We start from the raw sequence: 20,816 nt of genomic DNA, 5'->3' as shown, positions 1-20,816 counted from the left end.
CCGCTGACTTCTGCGGTGATTTTATTGTTTGATTTTGACCATAATTTTGGACGCTCATGCATATTTATACTCGATAGTCGACAGCTTGAAAATATTTAGTGAGCTGTCGAAAATCCAGTTTTCTTTGTCTTTGTTTGAAACTAATTATGTTTTCGCGTCTTAAGAAATTACTAATAATTCCCCCTTGCTGTCTGCCAACCGTTTAGATATTTCACTCTGTTTGAGCGATGGGCGAGTTTTCCGTTTTGAGGTTTTAAATTTTCGGTTAAAAGGTATTAATTAATGAGTGCACACAATTCACAAAGTCAAAATCACGTGGCTGAGCATCCGACTCTGCCGGCAGTTGGAATCAAACTGAACTGAACTGAATGCGGTCGGTCCGCCCATGTGGTCCGCACTCACTCGGTCTATATCTGTATCTATATACTTTCGTATCTGTGTGGCAAACCGGCAAGGCGGTACGAGGGTGTGTGCGTGAGTGCGCGCCTCTCTGTTTTATATATTACACAAAGCGCGAGAAAAAGGTGAGCACAACAGAAAATCAAGCGAGCAAAGCAAAAGCATAGAGCTAACCAAATAAAAAACTCGAAAAGGTAACCCAACCACCACCGGGCATAGATAACCAAATCCCAGTTGATTAGGGCCCTCTGAGTGGGGCGTTTTGGGGCGTGGCTCGCCATCAGCTGACCGCCTCAGCCAACATTAAACCACTTTCTGTTTTTCGATCCATTTCTGGAACTCTCTCCGCCGCTCTCCAGGTTACGTTGCCCAACCACGGAATATGGAATATGGAAAAACAGTAACGCTTCTGTAACTCAAACTACCGAACACGAACACCTGGAACTAATTAAAGGCCTCAGCAATAGTATTTTTGAACTCGAAATATCATAATGTCGATAACTCAAAAAATCTAAAAAAAAAATTGATTTGAATTTTTTTTAAGAAGAATTGTAATATCTTTAGGTTTAACTGGATTTCTTAAACCTTCAATGGTGTAAGCTAGCCAAGTTCCACTGTAAAGCTTCAAGTCTTGTTGTTGTCTTACATGGCATTAACATTTACATTGCTGTTATTTTGATTATTTTGTTTTTTTCGCTCGTTTTCTTCGTTCCATCGATTCTAATGCTCTTTTTGTTGATTCTAGCTGTGCGTGCCATAACGCACGTAGGCCTACGAGACCAACAACAGTCCAAATATTTCGCCCTTAGCATGGGTGGTGTTTCCCCTCCCCGCACCCCTCGCCTATCTCCTTCCCACGGTGTCTCCATCTCGCTCTGTCTGCAGACACCGAGTCTGTTCTAGTTCTCTGGCTGCGCAGTCGATGTTTTTATGCTGTTTGGCTCGAGAAAAAAAGCTTAATTGTGTTATCTCACAGCTATAAAAAAAATAGAAAATAAATTTATAAAACAAGCCCACACATTTTGTCATCGTCTGTCTGGCCTGCCTTCAACATCAATGCCGCTTGAGATTTGTTTGTGGGTTTTGGGTTGCAAAAAAAATCTCCAAGTTGTGTGCTTTCTAAGCCTCTCTCTCTCTCTCTCCCTGTGTCTTTCATCTCGCTCACTCACTTCAATTGTATTACGTCATGGCTCGAGACACTTGATACGGTGGCAGTAAAAAGGGGTAAAGCAAAATACATGATAAATAAAAGACCAAAAAAAAAACAAAAACAAAATAAAAATGCAACAAAGAGGGAGAAAAAACAGTGTTGGCCACTCTCGATCCAAAAAAAAGTATTTAAATCCAAGCTTAAGAAAATGTAGCTGAAAAAATCAGGAACCAAAAATTGCATCTACTTTAACAAAAAGATATGATCTTTAATATAATAATATTAATATTATTCTGGACCAGAAACATTTTAATTTAATAATATGCTGGAAATAATTACAAATTCTATGAGCTGCAGTTCGATTTGAACTTGGACCTTTTTTGTTTTTCGCTTTTGTAATCAAACAAGAAAGCTTAAAAAAAAAATAATAACATTGGTTTGAGGATATATTGAGGATAGCGTAAAAATAAGATCGTATAGCTCCAAAGATCTTGAATATAAAAACCTCTTGCTATAAAATAGCTAAACTTTCAGCACTGGAGAGCCTGTTTGCTGGTTCTTACTTTTGCTTTTTCGCCTGACATTGAAAATGCAGCTTAGCATAAGGAACACAGCAGCAGCAGCAACAAAAAGTGCAGCCTGTACACGAAAACTTTCAAGGTCAACCAAAGGGTAACACACATCCGAGCAACAGTTAGTTCACCCTTCTCGCTCGCACACTGCACTGGAGGGTCTCTCTTTCTCTCTCTTACTCTCACCATCTACTCTTTAGTTTTTTTCGGCATTTTATACGTCTAGTAAATTGTAAACACAATTTTAGAGACTCTAGCACGGTGACCGAATTTTTGTCATTTTGTTTTTGTCTTTCTATTCGCGGACAATTGTTGGTTTTAATTTTATATTTATTGTGCAAAATGGGGAAATTGCTTGTCGAGCGCATTCTTCGGTTCTATTTATTCAGTTGTTATTCTTGCTATTCCGTAACTAAGTTGTAACAATTACAATGCGAGAAAATTTTCCACTTTATTAAACCATGTGAATATGAACGGTGGGATAAAAAGAAAAAGAGGAAGTGTATTGATATAAGGTTATTTTGCCTTTTAAGAAAATATTCTAAACATGTTTTAAATTTATCGCAGTATTTTTTGTTTTTTACTAAAACGTAAAGACGTAAGACGTTAATTTACAATAACACCAATGCTTCCCATTAATGAAATTAGCAGTATTATCATATTAATTTTAGATTTTTTGATATTTTTTTAATTTAGATCACAAAGATGGAAATTCTTCGGCACTTCGACTATTCTATTCTAGTTTCCCAATCAAATCTTAATTAAATCTTAACTTTTATGACCTTAATTAAAATCAAATTGATTTTATCGTTAATAAACAAATTGATTAGATTACCCCTCTGATTTAGTGTTATGTTGCCACTCAATTCGGGTTTATCAATGAAGAGCAAAAATATTCCACGACAACAGATGTTCCCACACCCACGCAATCGAATTTAATGCTTTCCGGCGTCTTGTTTATTTATTTTGGACAAGCTTCTAGCTTCCACAGACGTCCGATGCTTTTTGCGGCTCCAAGCGAAATGGATAAAAGTGTTAAATAATCTTGACATTTACATATGTAAAACATTTTGTTTGTCTATGCGACGCTAAAACTCCACTTAATTCAGCAGCTGCTGAATTTTATTCGTTTATTTTATTTGTTTTAGTTTTCGCGGTTGCTTGTTTGAGGTTTCTTTTCGGTTTTGCGTTGTTTTCAAAGTCAAGGTTGAAAATTGACTTTGGTTGCTTTGCTGTGAAACTTTGAAATTAAAATTGGTTTATGGGTTTTGTAAATGGTAATTTTTTTGGGTTTGCCACCTGGTACTTGCTGTTCTAGTAATTTAACTTAGTTTAATTGAAAACGGTACTCACTTTGTACAGCCAACTGTTGTTGATGCGCCGCCGCACGCTGTAAATAAAGAAATAAAATAATAAGTTAAATATATATATAGGTTTCTATTATGTTTTTATAACAAAATTACACAGATATTTAAAATAGGTACTTAAAATATTTTAATAGTCCTAGTGAATTTCTAAGTAGTCTTAGCATAGCTTATAAAGTTTGATTTCAAATTCTTATTTAATCATTTTGTGTTCTTATATAAAAGTTGTAAGATAGTACTAATTTAATGGTACCTACTTATTTTATCTACTTTAACTTGTAGTTATATTTATATGTAGTTATATATTTATAAAGAAAAGATTTTTAAATTAAGTTCTTAAAATATTTTAAAAGTCCTTGTGAGTTTTTGTGTATTTCTAGAAAGCTTAAAAATTCACATTTAAAAAATCACATTTAAAAGGTTATTTACATAACCGATTTAAAATATTTATAGATATTTGTAAGCTTATCCTATTTAATGGTACTTATTTTATCTACTTTAACTTAGTTCTTAATCAGTTGAATTTCTTACATTATTGACCATCATGGCGCGAATTCCTGGTAGGGATTGCACATCGAGGGAGTGGCTGCGCCCTCGGCGCGTTTTATTTGTGGGCGAGACGGGCGGAGGGCCGGGCGAGGTGGGCGTGGCAGAGCTACTCGAATGAGTGTGCCGATATATCCAACGCTTCACCGCCGACATTTTGTCACAGTTTTATTGTTTATATATTTGTTATTATTTTATTATCACTTCATAGTCAGAAAATTACACTCCTTTTTTTATTTATTTTTAATTTGTTGATAAAAAGTGTTTCTGCTCAGGAAAACAATTTCAAATTAAATTTGCACTTATTTTATTTGATTATTTAATTTTCATTTCATTTTTAAAATAACGGTTTTAAAGCAGTTTAACCCCTATTTATGTTTCTTCAAAGCAGTTTTACCGTTATATTTTCATTTCAAAGCAGTAAAAGCAAGCAGTTTACAGGCCTGTTTTCCCTACTGAACGCCAGGGGGCGTTTTATTTGATTTTCTTTTTTCCTCGTAAACAAAAAATAAATGTTAAGTATTTAAATGGTTTTTTCAGCCATAAATTATGTAAATTTACCCGTTTTCGCAGCGGGAGAAAGCCAATTTATGTATATTTTTTAATTACCCGGCAGGAATTTTCGCTGATTTTTGCGGAAATGGGAAAATAAATGAAATAATGACAATGTCGCCGAATATCACTGGAACAGCTATAATTTTTCCCAGCTGTCCGCTTCTTATCACCTTCCCCCATTCACCCCACAAATTAATCCTTGACCCCGAACTCTTTTAATTAACAAAATAAGCACAAAGCATGATCATTCGAAAAGGCGAAGACACTGATGACGCATTAAAGTTGATTGAACGCAGCAATAAAGTTCAGCGGATTTGAGAGGAGGCGTGTTTTTCTCGGTTGATTGCCTGCTGTCGTGTGTCGTCCAATTGAAATTGACAAAAACTTTGATTGAAAGGTGCACACAAGAAAAGAAGAAGACATTCTTCAATAGAAAAGTCAGAAGACACGAGACCAGAAGAAAGCGATTCTATGCAATGAAAACCAATTGATACTGGGACGAAAAGAAAGAGTTTTTCGACACGGAAATGTTTTAATTGTGCCAATGGGTCAAGGGCAAAAGAAAAATTTTTAAACATTATTAAAAAAATATTTTTCCAGAAAGAAACTAAGCTGCAATTAAAAACTCAGGTGCTACATACCAATATTTCCACACTCAAAATTGTCGACGGCCAAAACCGCATTTTCGACCAGATATTTATAGAGAAATCACCGAAAGATAGATATCTATATTATATTCCCACAACAAGTAAACAACAGACTAAATGTGCTGCCGCAGACTCATGCAAATTTATGTATAAAGCCTGAACAAATATTACACAATCTTAGTTAATTCCCAAATTTAACACCTGCCAAAGTCCCGGGGAATTGATAATTTTTTAACAAACTTCTGATTTCTACACACCACGGGACGTATACTTAATATTGTCAAGTTGAGCTTTTGCGTTTCTTATCTCGTTTTGATTGTTTTGTTTACCCTTTGCGCGGTGTAACTTTTGTTTTTAGCACGACAAACAAGCAACGAATATTATAGACGTAAATAATAAAAGTATAATTAGCCTTTATGCGACTTTTGTCCATTTGGAAATACTTAGTTTGCCTTCATTTCGAATAGTTTTCTTAGCCATGATCGTCAATATTTGTTAGAGAAATGCGCGGAAAATTTAATAAATAAATAATAGACTAGCGAAACAGACTCCGCGACCAGACAACCAAAGGCAAACAGAATGTAAAAGTCATTAACGTTAATTAGCTGCCCGAGCAAAGGCAAACAAAACAAAGGCAAAATAAAAGGAAGCTAAAGTGCTGGAAAGGGTTTTCCGGGGCGAGGAGAAGGAGGAGGACTGGCTGGACCAACTTTTAATATTTAGTTATAAATCAATTCGGTCTAGTTCCATTTAGCGATTCCATGTGTGGTTGGAATTCTGCCAGGTCCACCGATCGCAGATCGATTCAAGAACACCAAATTTAGATTTTAGAAGCCTGTAATTAACATTGCGTTAACAGAGGCATGTTAATTTCCAATTGGCATGTGACCAACCACGTAAAAGATTTCTACCATAATTATAAGTGTACACTTGTAGCGCTGGGATACTAAATAAATAAATTAAATTAAATTCAAATTCAAACAAGAAGAAAGCGAATTTATGTAAGCCTTTCAGGAAATTTAATATTTAATAGCAAATTCCAAAAGTGTATTTTTTTGTATCTCCCCTAAACACATTTCTCATCAGATCTCTCAACGCTTATAAAAACTAGAAAATAATTGTCAACGTTATGTGCAATTTATATTTAAGAAGAATTAATCTTCCTCTTTAAATTAAATTATTTAAATAATTAAGATCTTTTTAAAAGGTTTACAAATATATTTAAACTTTAATTATGAATTAAATATAGTTTAATTTACTTTATATTTCATGAGTTTAATTAATTCATAAAACATATCAAGAATAAAAATTGCTATGACGCCCAGTTTATTTATTTTAATTTATCTAAAATTATTTTTATCACCAAAACAATTATTTTTGGCTATAACCACTTTAAAAGTTTACCAAATTCTGAAGCCAATCAAAAGCGGTTATAAACTCTTTATATCTGTGAAATACTATATATTTTTACACATTCCTAATCAAGCTTCTCCCACCATAAACAAACTTCCACATCAACAGAAAAGCTTCGACGCCTGTCATGTGGTTGACCTCTAAGCAAGTGAGATAAAAATCAAAATAAATACACAAATAATAAGAGCGAAATATTAAAAACATAGTGAGAACAGAGGAAAGTTTTCACTTGTGACAAATGATTGATTAACAGGCGGCAGAACAGCCCAAAAACAGCGAAGACAACAAAAGCCAAATACATAAATAGAAATAATTAAATAAGCGGACACAGAACCAGAGAAATGTCTGTTTGAAATAATTCACTTTCTTTTCACTTCCTCGTGGAAAATAAGTGAGCGAAATCCCAAGTGGGCATATCCCATATCCCATATAGGGAAAGCTGATTTCGATCTTACTGATTTGGTCAGAGCTTTCCGATTAGGTATCACACTTCTGTTCCGATTCACTGATTTTTATTCTCCCTCCTTCCTATTATAATATTTATTTATATTCGGTTTATTCGCCAGTTATCTGTCGAAATTCTCTATTTAATTTAACCGCCCTTACTTGCATTTATCTTATCGGCTCGTCTGCCTTCCGTTGTATATTCTAAATTAATTTCTCGCCGCTTTCGCTTGCCCAGCTGAATCTTCCGTCTTCTTGTTGATTTTATGGCCAATAGTGAATACTGATAAGTTTTTGTTTTTCCCTCGTTTTCATTTTGCAAATAATACTTGCCAGCTTATCGCCAAGTTAAGTAATCGCAGGAAAAGGGCCTGAAAGTAGTGATATCATCCATTGAGAGGCCATAAAGTAGTCAAACGTCAGTCAGTCGGTAATAATGACCAACAAATTAACCGAAAACAATGTCAATGCGTGGAAAATTCCCTGGCTATGAGCAACAGCTGCGAATCCTCAGAGAAAAGTGTCAAACTATTGGGACAGATTTCATAATCTCTAATGGAATAATTAAGTCGATGCATTGAACTCTACTGATTAATGGGGACAAATGTTGTTACACAAAAAATAATAATTTACTTTTTAAGTTTGGCAAATTGTCTTTCAACTAAAAAATGTTAACCCTTTCTCATTCTTCGTCACTTCCCTTGCCATCCAAAAGTTGGACACTTAACAAATTAGCGACTAAGGAATTGGCTTATGGGCTTTGAAAACAACGAAGCCAGCAAAACCACACCATCAGCTATTATTTAGCAAATTTCGTGAAGACGATAATAGAACAATAATCACAATAGCAACAAAAACACAGATCACATGTTGGCCATTTATTTTGTTGGTTCTTTCGTCTTTTTCTTCTGTCGCACTTTGTATATGCTTATTTCCATGCCTTGCAGATTGCTTTTAATTAAATAAATAGAATTGCTTGAAGATAAATATTATGAAAAACGGTGCCGCGTGAGTTTCGCCAATGAACTTGAAAATTAAAAACACAAATTGTCCGCCAAAAAAGAGGAAATCCTCAGTGTTTTAAATTAAATTAATTGCCGCGGCACATTAGAACCTAAATGGCAGCAGAAATGAAATGGCATAATTTTGTTTGATTTGAAAATAAATGTTGGCGGTATTTGGGAAATATTATTTTGTTTATTCGGTGGCTGTTCCTCTCTAAAAATAACCATTTTACAATAATAAGTCCATTTTTGTCTAGTAATTTTTCAAATTCAAAACGTTTTCTCACAAAATTTTTAATTATTCAGAAAGTCATTAACTAGTTGTCTCATTTTTAATTTATATTTATTTTCCATTTGCAGGCACTTTAGTATGGCTTTTGGTAATAAATTATTTTAAATAGCACTCCAGACACACATTTTATTTAATTTCAAGCAGCTGAAATCGTTTTCTTGCCAAAGAAAACAATAAATAAACAGAAACTTTCGATGTCAACACACGGACGCGATTGGTACCATTTCGATTTGGCAACGCACAGATGGAATGAGTATATATTCCTGTTCCAAACTAATATCGGAGAAAGAAACCGAAGGATCACAAGGCGAAAGATACGCGCACAATTGGCCGCTCGGCCAGTTCAATTGGAAATGCAAGTGAAAATAACAACACATTCGCTCGATCGGCGGTGAAACAAAAAATGTTGAAAAAATGACGACGACGGCGGAGGCAAAACGGCGACGCTGGCGTATACGTAATATACATACAAACGTTTGTGCGCGCGACTTTTCCGCAAAAGTCCAAAAACTGACAGAGAAATGAGAGAGAGAGAAGCGAAGAAAGTGAGAGAGCGAAAAAACAGCTGTGGCGATCACCTGTTGGCAAAGCTTTCGTTCTCAAGGATTTGAACATGTTTATACACTTGGAAAATAGCTCACATGAAAAGAAATTTGTTTTCTACTTTAAAGTTTTAAAAAATAATATATATAAAAAATTTTCTTGAGTAACAGAAATATTTATTTATGTTTGGCATTCCACAAATTAATGAAAATATTTATTTTTTCAAACAGAAAGAACAAAAAGGCAAAATTTATTGGTAACATTATTACAGTTTTTCCAATTATTTCTCCAAGTGTTTAATATTTCTATAACACATTTCTTGAAAGCTCGCCGCACGCGTTTCATTCTTTTGACTCTCTAATGATAAGCGATAAATAAAACCCAAAAGCGAAGCTTATCAATCAAATCGATTGAGGCCTATCGCATGGAAATCAATAATGGCGCATAATTATTTATAGACTGGATGATGATTATTAATGACGCCTCCTTACCGCCGATAAGGCTCTCAAGTGGACTTTTCGAGACAACATGGCATTTGGCAGTGACACTCCGGAAATCATTTAATCGCGCACAGTTAACAACCTAATGGGACGTGATTAGTCGAATTTATGAACTGAATAACCCTAAATCATGATTCTGCTGCGATTTGCAAGGGATACTGTTTTTATGAGGACATATTGAATTGTCCACCGATAAAATGATACTAAGCCGATATATTTCTACATTGTAATTATTAAAAACAGAGGATATTATAATTTAGGTCAGAAGTTTGTAACACAGTAAAGGAGACATTTCCGACGCCAATAAGTCTATATATTCTTGATCAGGATCAATCTTTCCGTCTGTCTGTTTCGATACCGTTTCCGAACCCAGTTTAAAAGCTGGCGGTTTAAAACTTTTACAGTCCTTCTAAAATATTTGTACGCATATGAAAATCGCCCCGATCGGATAGGATTGAAATTTTCAAAAAGCGGAGACACATTTCTTAACCGCTAACAATAAGCAAAGACATAAACCACATGGTTGTTGTCTTGTTTTTCTACTGTCCGCCAGGTGGCTTTTGAAGCGATACCTTTCTTAGTAAATTTATCGATGATTTTATGAACTATGGTCGTTTGAGTTTGAAATTTGTACGGTAAATTCCTTTACGCGGAATTTAAAATTAAAAGAACATTTGATAAATCAGAAATGTTTAAAAATACTTAATACTTAAACTATAGATATACAATTGCGGGAATAAATGGCATTAACACGTAAGTAAGAAATGTTATAATGGAATACATATGTATATACATTCTACAATGCATTGTACATTGCCATGTCTGTCTTTTATTTTATAATCAACATATTACGATTTAGCTCAAATAGAATAGTCTCAACTTACCGCTTTGCGTTTGTCGGCTTCGCTGACGACTGAACTGGATCGATGGCGGAACAGATCCATAACCTTGGTCATCGGCGACCGTTGGGAAGAATTCGGACGCACCGCCGTCACCGTGTGGTAATACTGTCCAAAGTAAGTGATAATTAGTTAGGGAAAACTATATAATAGAGGACTCCAAAACCCACCTGCGCGTCGCTGCCTTGATGCGGATGGGCACTGCCGTCTTTGTACTTGCTCTTCGCGGTGGACTGTGTTCCATCGGCACTCGTTATCGTGACGGCGGGATGCTGGCGATGGCTGAAGTTCTGCATGGCCACCTTCATGGAGTTCATAAGGCCAGCGGCTGCTCCGGCTCCTCCAGCTGCTCCACCTCCTCCACCTCCTGCTGCTCCTCCAGAATTCGCTGCCGGAGGAGCTGTGCCCCCCGAAACGGAGTACGTACTGCTGGTGGCGCTGCTGTCGGCGGAGGACGGGTCCAACAGATGCTTCTCCTTCTGCCGCTTGGCATCCGATTTCGCCCTGGGTCGGAACACATCGAAGATCGTGGGCCTTCGATTCGGCGACGCTATGCCGTGCACCGTCGACTGATTGAGCACCGGCGAGTCCTCGCCACTCCGCCTCCGCTCCAGCGAACCGGATCGCGAGCCCACGCCCGCCATGGCCATCCGCTCTGTGCTGCGTGAGATCTTCTCGCTGTGCCGGTTGATCTTCTCCAGCTTGGCCGCCTCGCGTTCAATCCGTCGCGCCGTCTCGCGCTCCAGCTTGCGGGCCTCCTTCTCCCTGCGCGTCTGCTCCTTCTCCTGGCGACTGTGGAGGAGATGAACAAAATTTTAGCCTTTTTTGAGCATAAATGACATTGAACTAAAAACTTAACCTGATGGTAAGGCTATGATATAAGTAGTTTCACTAGACCTAAAATATTTAATCGCTTAAGTCATTACAATTAATATTTTCTAGCCTCATCTACATCTATGTTTTGTTCTAATGTTGGTATACAATTCTTCACTAGACAATGTTTAAGATACGATTCTAAGAAAATGAATTTTAAAGATGCATAAATTACCAAATGCAACTATTTTATATGTTTTCATATAATAATTTCCTTCGAAACAAATGTTATAACTATGTTAACCGAAGAATATACTATAAACTATATCTACTAACAGAATCTGCGGAAATCGCAATTTTTATGTGGAGATTTTGATTTAAAACTCGTCTATTTGAAATTTATAACTGTGTTCTTGTTGAAAAAACAGTAAAAAAAAGTTTTGTTAACGTTAGGTTTAAAAAACGTTATAGCGAATTTATTTCTTTTCTTTTAACATGACTAGCTCTAAACTAAATGCACTAAGGGCCTATTTCTCTTGTTTATGGTAAACTATAAAAAGGATTTAAGCCCAGAAAAAGTGTTTGAAAACTACTTATTTTGGTCTTAACGAAAGGAAAAGAAAACGGTTCTTAAAATGACTATTTTGTATGTAATAGAGTATTTTATCTTTCTTTGTTTATATCTCCAAATTAATTATCTTTTTCATTCTTTTTTTTTTATTTTAATTTGACCACTCACCGCTGCTCCTTCTCCATCTTCTTGTAGGCCTTCTTGGCCGCCTTGGCATTTGGCTCTGCGGGGGCGCTGGAGGGCCGGGATCCTGGCGTCCGTCCGGTTCCTCCGAGGCTGCCATCCTGCTCCTGGAAGCGAACATGACGTTTTTGGGAATTAGTTTGACTTGGCTGTACGATGGGATTGGGATTCGAGTTGGCATCTAGTGGGCTTTCGATTTCGTTTGCGATTTCGAGAGTACTTTGCATGTTTCTGGCGCCGCTGGCCAAGGCAAACTGAAACTAAAGGCTCAAAGGGAGCCGACCAATCGACCGAGCGGCTTTATCCATTATCCCCCGTATCCTTTCACCTCTCACACTTATTTGTTCTATATCTGGCGATCTGCCTCTCTCTCTTTCCTTCCTTCCAGCAGCTGCAATTATTGCCGAATTGTCTACAAATACAATTTATTCGCCACAATACACAATGTTCGATTGGGGGGGAATTTGGGTGTCGTAACCCGGAGAGGCGACACCCGAGGCGTCCTTTTAATTGGGTTTAGGGCGGGGGCAAACGGGAAGACCTATCCCCAAAGCCTGTTGCTCGCCAATCCTGCGGCGCCTTCAATCGAACTCAATCAATTAATTTATGATTACGCAAAATTGTAAGCGAATGTGTGCCAGGACAACAGTTGTCGAGGCAGCAATAGTTCAACTATTCTCAGAATTCCATTTGGAACTTAGGAAACAAGAAAAAGAAATAACAAGATACAGAACTACATTTGTGGTTTGGAACAAAAATTCACATTTGGGGGCATCCCCTTTTAAAATCATTCGAGAAAAAGAACAATACTAATGAGAAGCTAATTATGACAGATGATCTGTCACTTATACAGTCCAATTAAGAGTTCTAAAGAATTCGCTATAATTAACTAGTTTATTTGTTTTCCCTTCATACATAAATAGAAAATGTAAATAAAATTATTTTACAACTTTAGCTACAACGTTCTAATGGAATTCACATATTTTCTATTATTCTCTCGCCATTCACTTTTAATTGCATTATTTATTGAAAGTAATAGCGATCAGTTTATTTAGAAAACGTATTACAAAATAGTAAATAAACGAATAGCAATTTTTGTTACTCAATAAACTTTTTATAATTAGTTTACACTTTTACGATCAGTTAAAAAATGAAGCGAACCCAGTTGTTTAGTTTGGATAATGATAAATACTTCCCCAAGAATGTTACCCAGTAATTTCCCCCATTTGTGAACAACTTTCACAATCACTTTTAACAAATCTTCACTTTGAATTCCACCTTTTTTGACGCGACAAAGAGGAAATATCAGCAAACACACCTGTATTTGGATTATTTTTAGCAAAAACTACAAAGAGATCGGAGCCGAAATGTTTTATTTTATTTTTGCTCAGCTTATTTTTTTTTTATTGTATGACCGAGGGTTTCATTACCAAAGTGCCGAGTCACGTGCCCCGAGGGTCGCAGACGACTTCGATGAGCTAACAACAAAGGCGGTCTCAAATTAGACCCCAAAGGGGCCAAAGTGGGTTAACATTAAAAAAAAAAAACCATAACAAAAGCTCACATTTAGAGGGAAATTAAATTTGCTATCAGCTGTTTGACACAGTCTAACTAAATATTTAAACAGTTATCAAATATTTTAGAGGTCTGCTTTCGGGAAGACTTCCCTTTTAAGTTCTGGGAGTGGCGAACTGGAGAAAATTGACGTCATTGTTTGCCAAGACCTGGTAAATATCTGCCTATATATATATATGTATATGGAAATTTTATACTCGTATTTATACGTACGCGATATGTCCGCGTTCCGTCAAAACAAATAAGAAGCGGCGAGTTACCGGGACTGTTGACAAATTGTGTCATGATAAGCGGAGATACAGATACAGAGAAATATTCCCAACTATACTATACCATATTCTATATATAGCCTACATGTGTGGCACGATAAAAACAAGCCCCGAAAAGCTGATTTTTTGCCGTGTTTACCTTTCGGTCAGACAAATAAACTCGAAAAGGCCGAAGAGGAAAGACAAAGGTGAAATATTTCGTATGTTTCGGCTACCTCTTTCTATTTTCGAACTATAAATAGACAACTTTATGGGAATCGTAGAAACAACGGCGCAGGCGAATTATTAATATTGAATAAACAAAATGCTGGCCAGAAGTGCAGGTCAAGAGGCGTAGTTCCAGAAAGCTCTTAAATGGATCATTTCCCCTTAAAAGGTTATGAAAATATCGTAAAAGATACTGATCAAACGAAGTATTCTTAAAAAAAACTGGAAGACTAACGACTAACAAGAAAAGTTTCAGCTCTGTTATGAGTTAAAAATACATTTTACAAATGATGTATTGGAACTGTTCTCATGACATCATTGACTCAGCGCCCTTCCCTGTTTTGTGCATCGGAAACCCAACTCACTAACCAATTTATACTCGCTAAATGCTTTCGTAATGAAAAGTGTACATAACTCAAGTGACGTCAGTCGGTTCTGTGAATATAAAGATTAGATCTTTAAATTCTTAAAAGCTTGTTGAAAAAAGCCGCAATTTTTTCATCTATAAGAGGCTGAAGACCACTTTAATTTCATTACCTAATAAATCAAGCAGATTTTTCATTTCATTACTTTTGAAATTACATGAGCTCATACTTTACTGGACAGAAAAATAGGGTTTAACTATAATTTCTATACGAATTTTAATTTGTTGACTTTAAGTAGATTAGATTTTTTTATTTTTCTGCCTATAATTATAATCGACTGTTTTTAATTAATCTTTGATGACTTGTCATAGATTCTTCTCGGAATCGGTTGGTATACTCATACTAAAATCAGGAAATCTTTACAATATAAATACCCAGTTACAAATATAACCCCTCAGACGAATAGTAAATTTTATGATATTATTCAAACTCTTGAATCCACAAGGACCTGGATGGACTTACATCATCGGACACCGAAACCGAGACAGATCCCGAGTTGGTCAGCTGGCGGGATGGACTCGTGGTGGAGGCGCCGCTCTCGCTCCTCAGCAAACGGGGCATGGTCGACGCCCCGCCCAAGGAGACGGGTCTCTGCTGCTGCTGTTGCAAAAAGGTGGGAGGAGCTGCTGTTGCTGCCGCAGAAGAAGCAGCACCATCCTGCCGCCTTATCCAGATCTCGTCCAGCTCCCGTTCGCTGGGCGTTCGCGGCTTGTTGGCTAAACTATTTGTATCACAAGTGAGGCTTTGGTGATTGCTATTGCCCAGTCCAGTGGTGTTCAGGGCCACGTTGCTCGTGCGGATCTCCACGAGCGATGGCTCGAAGAACTGCTTGGAGAGATGGGGAGCGGCGACGGGGAACCGATTGGAGCCATATCGCTGGGAGAACAGGCCCTGCACCGACGAGTACCCGCCGAAGCTGGAGGGAAAGCTGATGGTGTGGGCATTGGAGCTGGCCTTTAGTTTGCTCAATTTCTGGGCCTCCACCCTCAATTCGGGCGTCTCCTGGGCGAGCGTCACCTTGAACTTGCCCTTGATGATGAGTGGCGGCTCCGAGGGCAGGGGAAGCGGCGACACTGGTTCCTGGACAAGAGCCGCCTGGACAGGAGGAATAGCCAAAGGAGTTTCCTTGACCACTATTAGATTCCCAGGAGGATTGCTGGGATTAACCGCTGGTGGTGAAGGTGGAGGTTCCTGGTTATGTAGCAATGCCTTCAAAGCCTTCGGAAGAATCGTGGCCGGAATGGGTGGCGGTGGAGGAGGTGGCGGCGGTGGCGCCTCGTTCTCCTCTATATTCCTCGTATTTATCCTATCGATTTTGTGCATAAACTGCTGCCTCAGCCGCTCCAGATCCTTGAACTTCTCCTTGGAGGCCTCATCCTGCGGCGTCGGTGGTCTGGGTGGCGCCTTCGAAGCCCTCTCCGCTTTGGTGGCTTCCCCTCCAGAGGATCCTCCGCCGCTTAGCTGAGTTCTATCCACGGGTTCATCCTCGTCGTCCTCCTCCTTGCACTGCGACAAACGGCGACGTTCGATGTACGGCGGCAGCAGATAACCCGGTCTCTGGTGACCCGAATACAGATCCACCTTGGCAAACTTCCCGCTGAGACTGAGTCCGAGGCTATGATGCACTTCGTCATCATCGTCATCGGGATCATCCTCATCATCGCTGCTGCTGCCACTGCTGCTGTGAAAGTCAAAGGAATTTGAACGCGGCAGGCAGCGCAGCATCTCGGAATCGATGTGCTGGCCATGTAGTGATCCCGGCAAGCCCCTCAGTCGCTCCTCCCGCTGCTGCTGCTGTTGCTGCTGGGAAACTGGGCCACCACCGCCCAGGCTGCCGGAGGAGGCGGAGTCGGTGATCTGCTCATTGGCACTCGCCTCCGAGTCCGTTTCGTAGCCATCGAGGACGCCCTGCTCCAGGTCATCCATGGTGGACTCGAAGGCGCACTCGAAACTGTCCTCGCCAGCGAATTGCTGGTAGGGATGGGCTTGGCCAGGCGGCGGCTGCTTCTCTTGCTTCTCCTTGGACGCCGCCTCCTGGCGACCATCCTCCTCCTGGACAACTGCATTGGCCAACGGCTGCTGCTTCACCTGCTCCTCGATGAAGTCGCAGTTCGTGGCCATTTTTGGGCTTATTTCTTTGGATTATTGCTCGTAGTATTTATCGATGGTCTATCTATCTCTATGCGCTATGCAAAGTATTTTCTTTTGTACGACATTGATATGCCGCCTTCTTGGGGGAATCTAAAAGAAGGAAAGGGAGAGTTTTGTATATCAATCGGCGGATCAGAGTTCGAGTATCTCTGGGCCTTCGATCATTCCGCTTGTGTTGATATGAGCTGTCTGACACTTTTTTTCCTCCTATTTCTATAAGTAAACAATTAAAAACCAACAAAAGTCAGCAAACATTCTTCGAGAGGTGAAGGTCAACAAATACGCTTCCATATATCAGTAAAAAATCGAGCAAAACAAAAGCTAATTTCATTATTTACGCTTCGTCATCGGCGTGTTTGTCGGAGGAAAAACAAAAGTCAAATGCGAAATTCGACAAATGAAAAAGAAAGAGAAGCTACAGAAGCTGGATGTTCAACATATGGCAGCTGATGGACTGACAGACCAGAAATCAACCGAACATCTACTTAAATATGGAACAAACAGAGGAAATTTGAAATTGGATGGGGAAACACCCTCATTTTTGTGCTTGAAAATACAGCAAATAAATTATACAGAAGAATATTATTTTACAGTTGATCTAAAAGTTGTTCTTAGCCTGAAGAGTTATTGTTAAATCGTTTCTATAAACAATTTAATTATTTGTATAATTTTAGGTTTAGTTTAATATGGTAAAAACAGGCTTCATAACGTTTTCTGAGAAAACGAGTATATCTTTGGCATTAATGAAACACCGAATACAACGAAATATCGCACAATTACAATAAACAAAATAAGAGGAATTTCTCAAGGCAAAACGATGAATCAGAATAGTAATCATAAAGCAAAAATGATTTATCTAAATATATGCCCACCGTGAGTTTAAACGTATCTAAGCAACAAGTGGCACAAATCGTGGCTAAATCGTGGCTAAAACAAACCGCCCTTCCCCCTTGTGCCCCTGAGCCCCTGAAAAACCCCCCCAAAGACAAACCGCAAGTTGTGTAATCGAGCATATGGCGTACGCATTTAATAGATACCAACCGCAATTAATGGCAATTAGATACAAATGTATCTGGTATCCGTGCATATGCTAATGTCAGCGCTTATTTTGCGGTCTTCGGCTGACGGATGATGACGCACACGAGTGGGTGGAGATGAGGAGTGGAGGTGGGGTGGAGGTTCGGGTGACTCAACCCCAAAGAAAGGTCGCCCCGAAAGGTTCGAATCTTGAGAATACTGGATATGTTACTTGGATATATTTCACGCTCGATTCGGTGGAATTTCGCTTAGCTAGAAAATTCGCATTAATTACCGGGGCACGATATTTTCTCTGACTCAATTCCAGTTAAGCTGCAATGCATCTGGATGCAATGGATAACTAGCATGCAATTATACGACCCCCAAAGCACCTCCCTTTATTTAATTGCATAACTGAATCAATTGCAGTCAGCTGATCGTTCGGCTATATGCGATATATCTATATGTATCTATTAATTATTGGCCATAGTATTAGTACCTCTACCCGCTGTTTCCGAGTCTCTTTGCATCTGCGGTTGACTTTGCCAGACACTCTGGCGTCTCTGCTGTGACTTGTGGCTTTTAAGGGGGAAATTTTATATTTCTTTCTAGATCTTAAACTTTTGAAAGTTTAGAAATGAAGCCCCTCAAATTCCGACGCACAAACGTGACTCTCCACCACATTTTTCTCCCACTTCCATTTCCATTTCGAATTTCTAACGCATTGTTTGCACTTTGTTTTCAAACAGCCAATGCATATTGTATTTAAGCATTGAACTCTCGTCACGTAATCGATATTATTGTTTAATTGAAGAAACCGCACTGCCAAACAAAAAAGCAAGAAAGGCAACCGCAAAAATATCGCAGGCAAACTTTTAGCAACAAAGAAACGTCAGCAGCGTCGACGACAAAATAATTAAAAGCAAAGCCAACGCAAAATTGACATTCAAACAATTTTCTGTTTCACTTGGGCACATAAAATGTCGCACGAGAAGTGAATAAAATAAAATTACAGTTTTACTGGGTGCAGTTTGCGGAGGGGTCAGCCAGTTCCAAATGACATAAGTTGAGAGACTACGAGTTGTCAATAAATTATCCAAAGCTGCTTTTCCAATGGGTGGTGTAATAAAATAAACTGAATATTCAGCAGTCGTTTTAGGAGTTCTTTGATACCCTACAAAATTCTGGAGAGCTATTATATCAAGTAAATCTCTAGTAAATAATTTCTACATAATTAAATTTGCATGCTATTATGGCATTCCAATTATAATCACATTAATTTTAAAATATTTATCAATAATAACTTGTTAAATCATTTGATATGATACATGTATGATTTTATATCATTTTTGACAACTTTTGTTTTTAGAAATATTTCCTGTTTCTGACATTGTATTGTAGATTCCCAAAATATCCGAAATAATATATGCTTTAACTTTATTTGTAGAATTTTTGACAACTTTAAGAAGTTTCATCATCATATCCCACTAAAACTCGGTACCAATGAAAATATCTAAATATGCTAATGCATTTGCATCGTTGACTTTGGCACTTGATATTAGGTTGGTGCGCAAACAAATATACAAATGAACATATAAACAGAATAAAGCACACAATGAGTGGGCTGTAATTGCTGTTAAATGATGTAGGATTGCCAGCTGCTCAAGGCACTTTCACAAGTGATTGAATGATCGTCACTGTGCTCTTTGGAGGTGCTTTATGCAATCAATCCGTTGACACTCTCACGTGATCCCATAATAGATGACTCACTTCACTTGTCGGTCAGATGGCTGATAGTGCAAATGTCACTTGCTTTTCATTGACTTCGAGCGATTCATTAAACGCTGTCAGTCAGCGCATAATTGATATTCCATTCGTCGCTAGGAATGATAATAACAAAGTGGGCTAAGCATTTAGAAAGCGAATATCCGACAAGGTTAAAGACATTTCCTACTCAAGATAAGAACTCGAACTCCAAACAATTAACTCTGCCGCAAGAGCGTCAGGAAATTAGCGTTGCAATGTCTGTGGGATTCGAGTGGGTGGAGGATCGTGGGATTTCGCAGTTTCCTGCTAATTGGTAAACTTCTCCACTTTCATCTAGCCGCCAATTACAACCCTTTTGCGGAGTTATAAAGTTAGGTTCTACTCTCAAGACTACAAGCTCTATTTGGCACTTCAAAATGAGTTACAAAATTAAGTCTTGATAATTTTGTTTAATAACTATAAAACAAAACACCAAAAACTCTGTGAAATGTCAGAAAATATTACTCTGATAAACAAATTATTCTTCATTATTACCCATTAAAGTTGTTTTCAACGATTAAGGCAGTTTTCCATGAGAACCACTTTTTTGTACCGCTTGACAATTTAATATCATTATTAATCAAGCAACGACAGCAGTTATGACAATGTATTCTGAGCAAGCAATTTAAGGTTACATACTAAAGACAACCTGAATTAAGTTGCTATAGGAGTTACAGAAACTATAAAGAAAAAATTCGATACGCTTGTCTAAACATTTTTAGTCTCCATTAAGCTTAAGCCATAAAAATCAACGTGTAGACATTTATTATTAATACTTAAAAATTCACATCTATCAATTTATAGATATTTATTTACAAACATAGATATTAACCCAAAAAATCAAAAAAAAAAAAAAAAAAAAAAAAAAAGGAGTAAGGTAAAAATAAAAAAAATCTTTTACTATTTGTGGTATCTCTGTAATTATTTCATCATTTTAAATAACTTTATTTCATAATTCAAAAACCATTCTTTTAGAGCAATATCACCAATAAATGACGCTTTTAAAAATATGAAACCCCAGAAGTAGATCAAAAAATGCGAGCAACGCAATCCGCAGACCAAGTAAATTCCAATCTTAAGCCCCGGAGTTTTTAAACGTTTCGTAGCCGCAATAATTGGCTGCGATCGAAATTGAGAATTTCCTCTTTCGCCCGGTTACTCAATGCCTCGAGCTCGACGGTAATCAAATTGTTGGCTGCGCTGGCATTTCATTTTCAATTCGCATTTCCATTTGCTCAGCAGAAAGCCGAAGAGACCTGGGGCGTTATTATCTGAACATTTTCCGATCGGCTGCTGTTGTCAAGCGCAATTCAATTTGCGTTTTCCACTCTCGTCTCGACTCGACTCGTTTTTCTGTGTCACTTTTGGAGAGGCCCTGTCTGTCTTTCTGTATGTTTCTCGAGTCGACGTCAGTGTCACGTGTTTGGTTTTTTGCCATTGTTTAAGTTGTTTTCTCTGTTTTTTATTGTTT

The 20,816-nt window shown here is 38.0% G+C and overlaps 1 protein-coding gene across 7 annotated transcripts in view; it reads right to left on the bottom strand.

Moving 5' to 3' along the window:
- SNF4Agamma (SNF4/AMP-activated protein kinase gamma subunit) overlaps positions 1-20,816 on the bottom strand; it is a 67,930-nt gene that overhangs the window by 28,327 nt on the left and 18,787 nt on the right. For 3 of the 7 annotated variants that reach the window (XM_070216741.1, XM_070216742.1, XM_017148116.3), the window contains exons 3-7: positions 14,834-16,612; positions 11,881-12,002; positions 10,499-11,120; positions 10,314-10,436; positions 3,475-3,511 (exon numbers count right to left, since the gene is read on the bottom strand). In XM_070216741.1, the coding sequence (XP_070072842.1) occupies positions 3,475-3,511; positions 10,314-10,436; positions 10,499-11,120; positions 11,881-12,002; positions 14,834-16,492 (2,563 nt within the window). In that variant the 5' untranslated portion in view covers positions 16,493-16,612. Of the gene's footprint in view, positions 1-199; positions 342-2,307; positions 2,456-3,474; positions 3,512-4,016; positions 4,263-10,313; positions 10,437-10,498; positions 11,121-11,880; positions 12,003-14,833; positions 16,613-20,816 lie in introns of those variants that run through there. The other 4 variants (XM_070216739.1, XM_017148121.3, XM_070216740.1 and 1 more) reach the window with 4 other exon arrangements.

Source organism: Drosophila takahashii, chromosome 3R (genome assembly GCF_030179915.1).
Source record: "Drosophila takahashii strain IR98-3 E-12201 chromosome 3R, DtakHiC1v2, whole genome shotgun sequence".
NCBI classification, from domain to species: Eukaryota; Metazoa; Arthropoda; class Insecta; order Diptera; family Drosophilidae; genus Drosophila; species Drosophila takahashii.
Note: the sequence above shows the minus strand (reverse complement) of the source record. Positions and strands in the feature narration are given on the sequence as shown.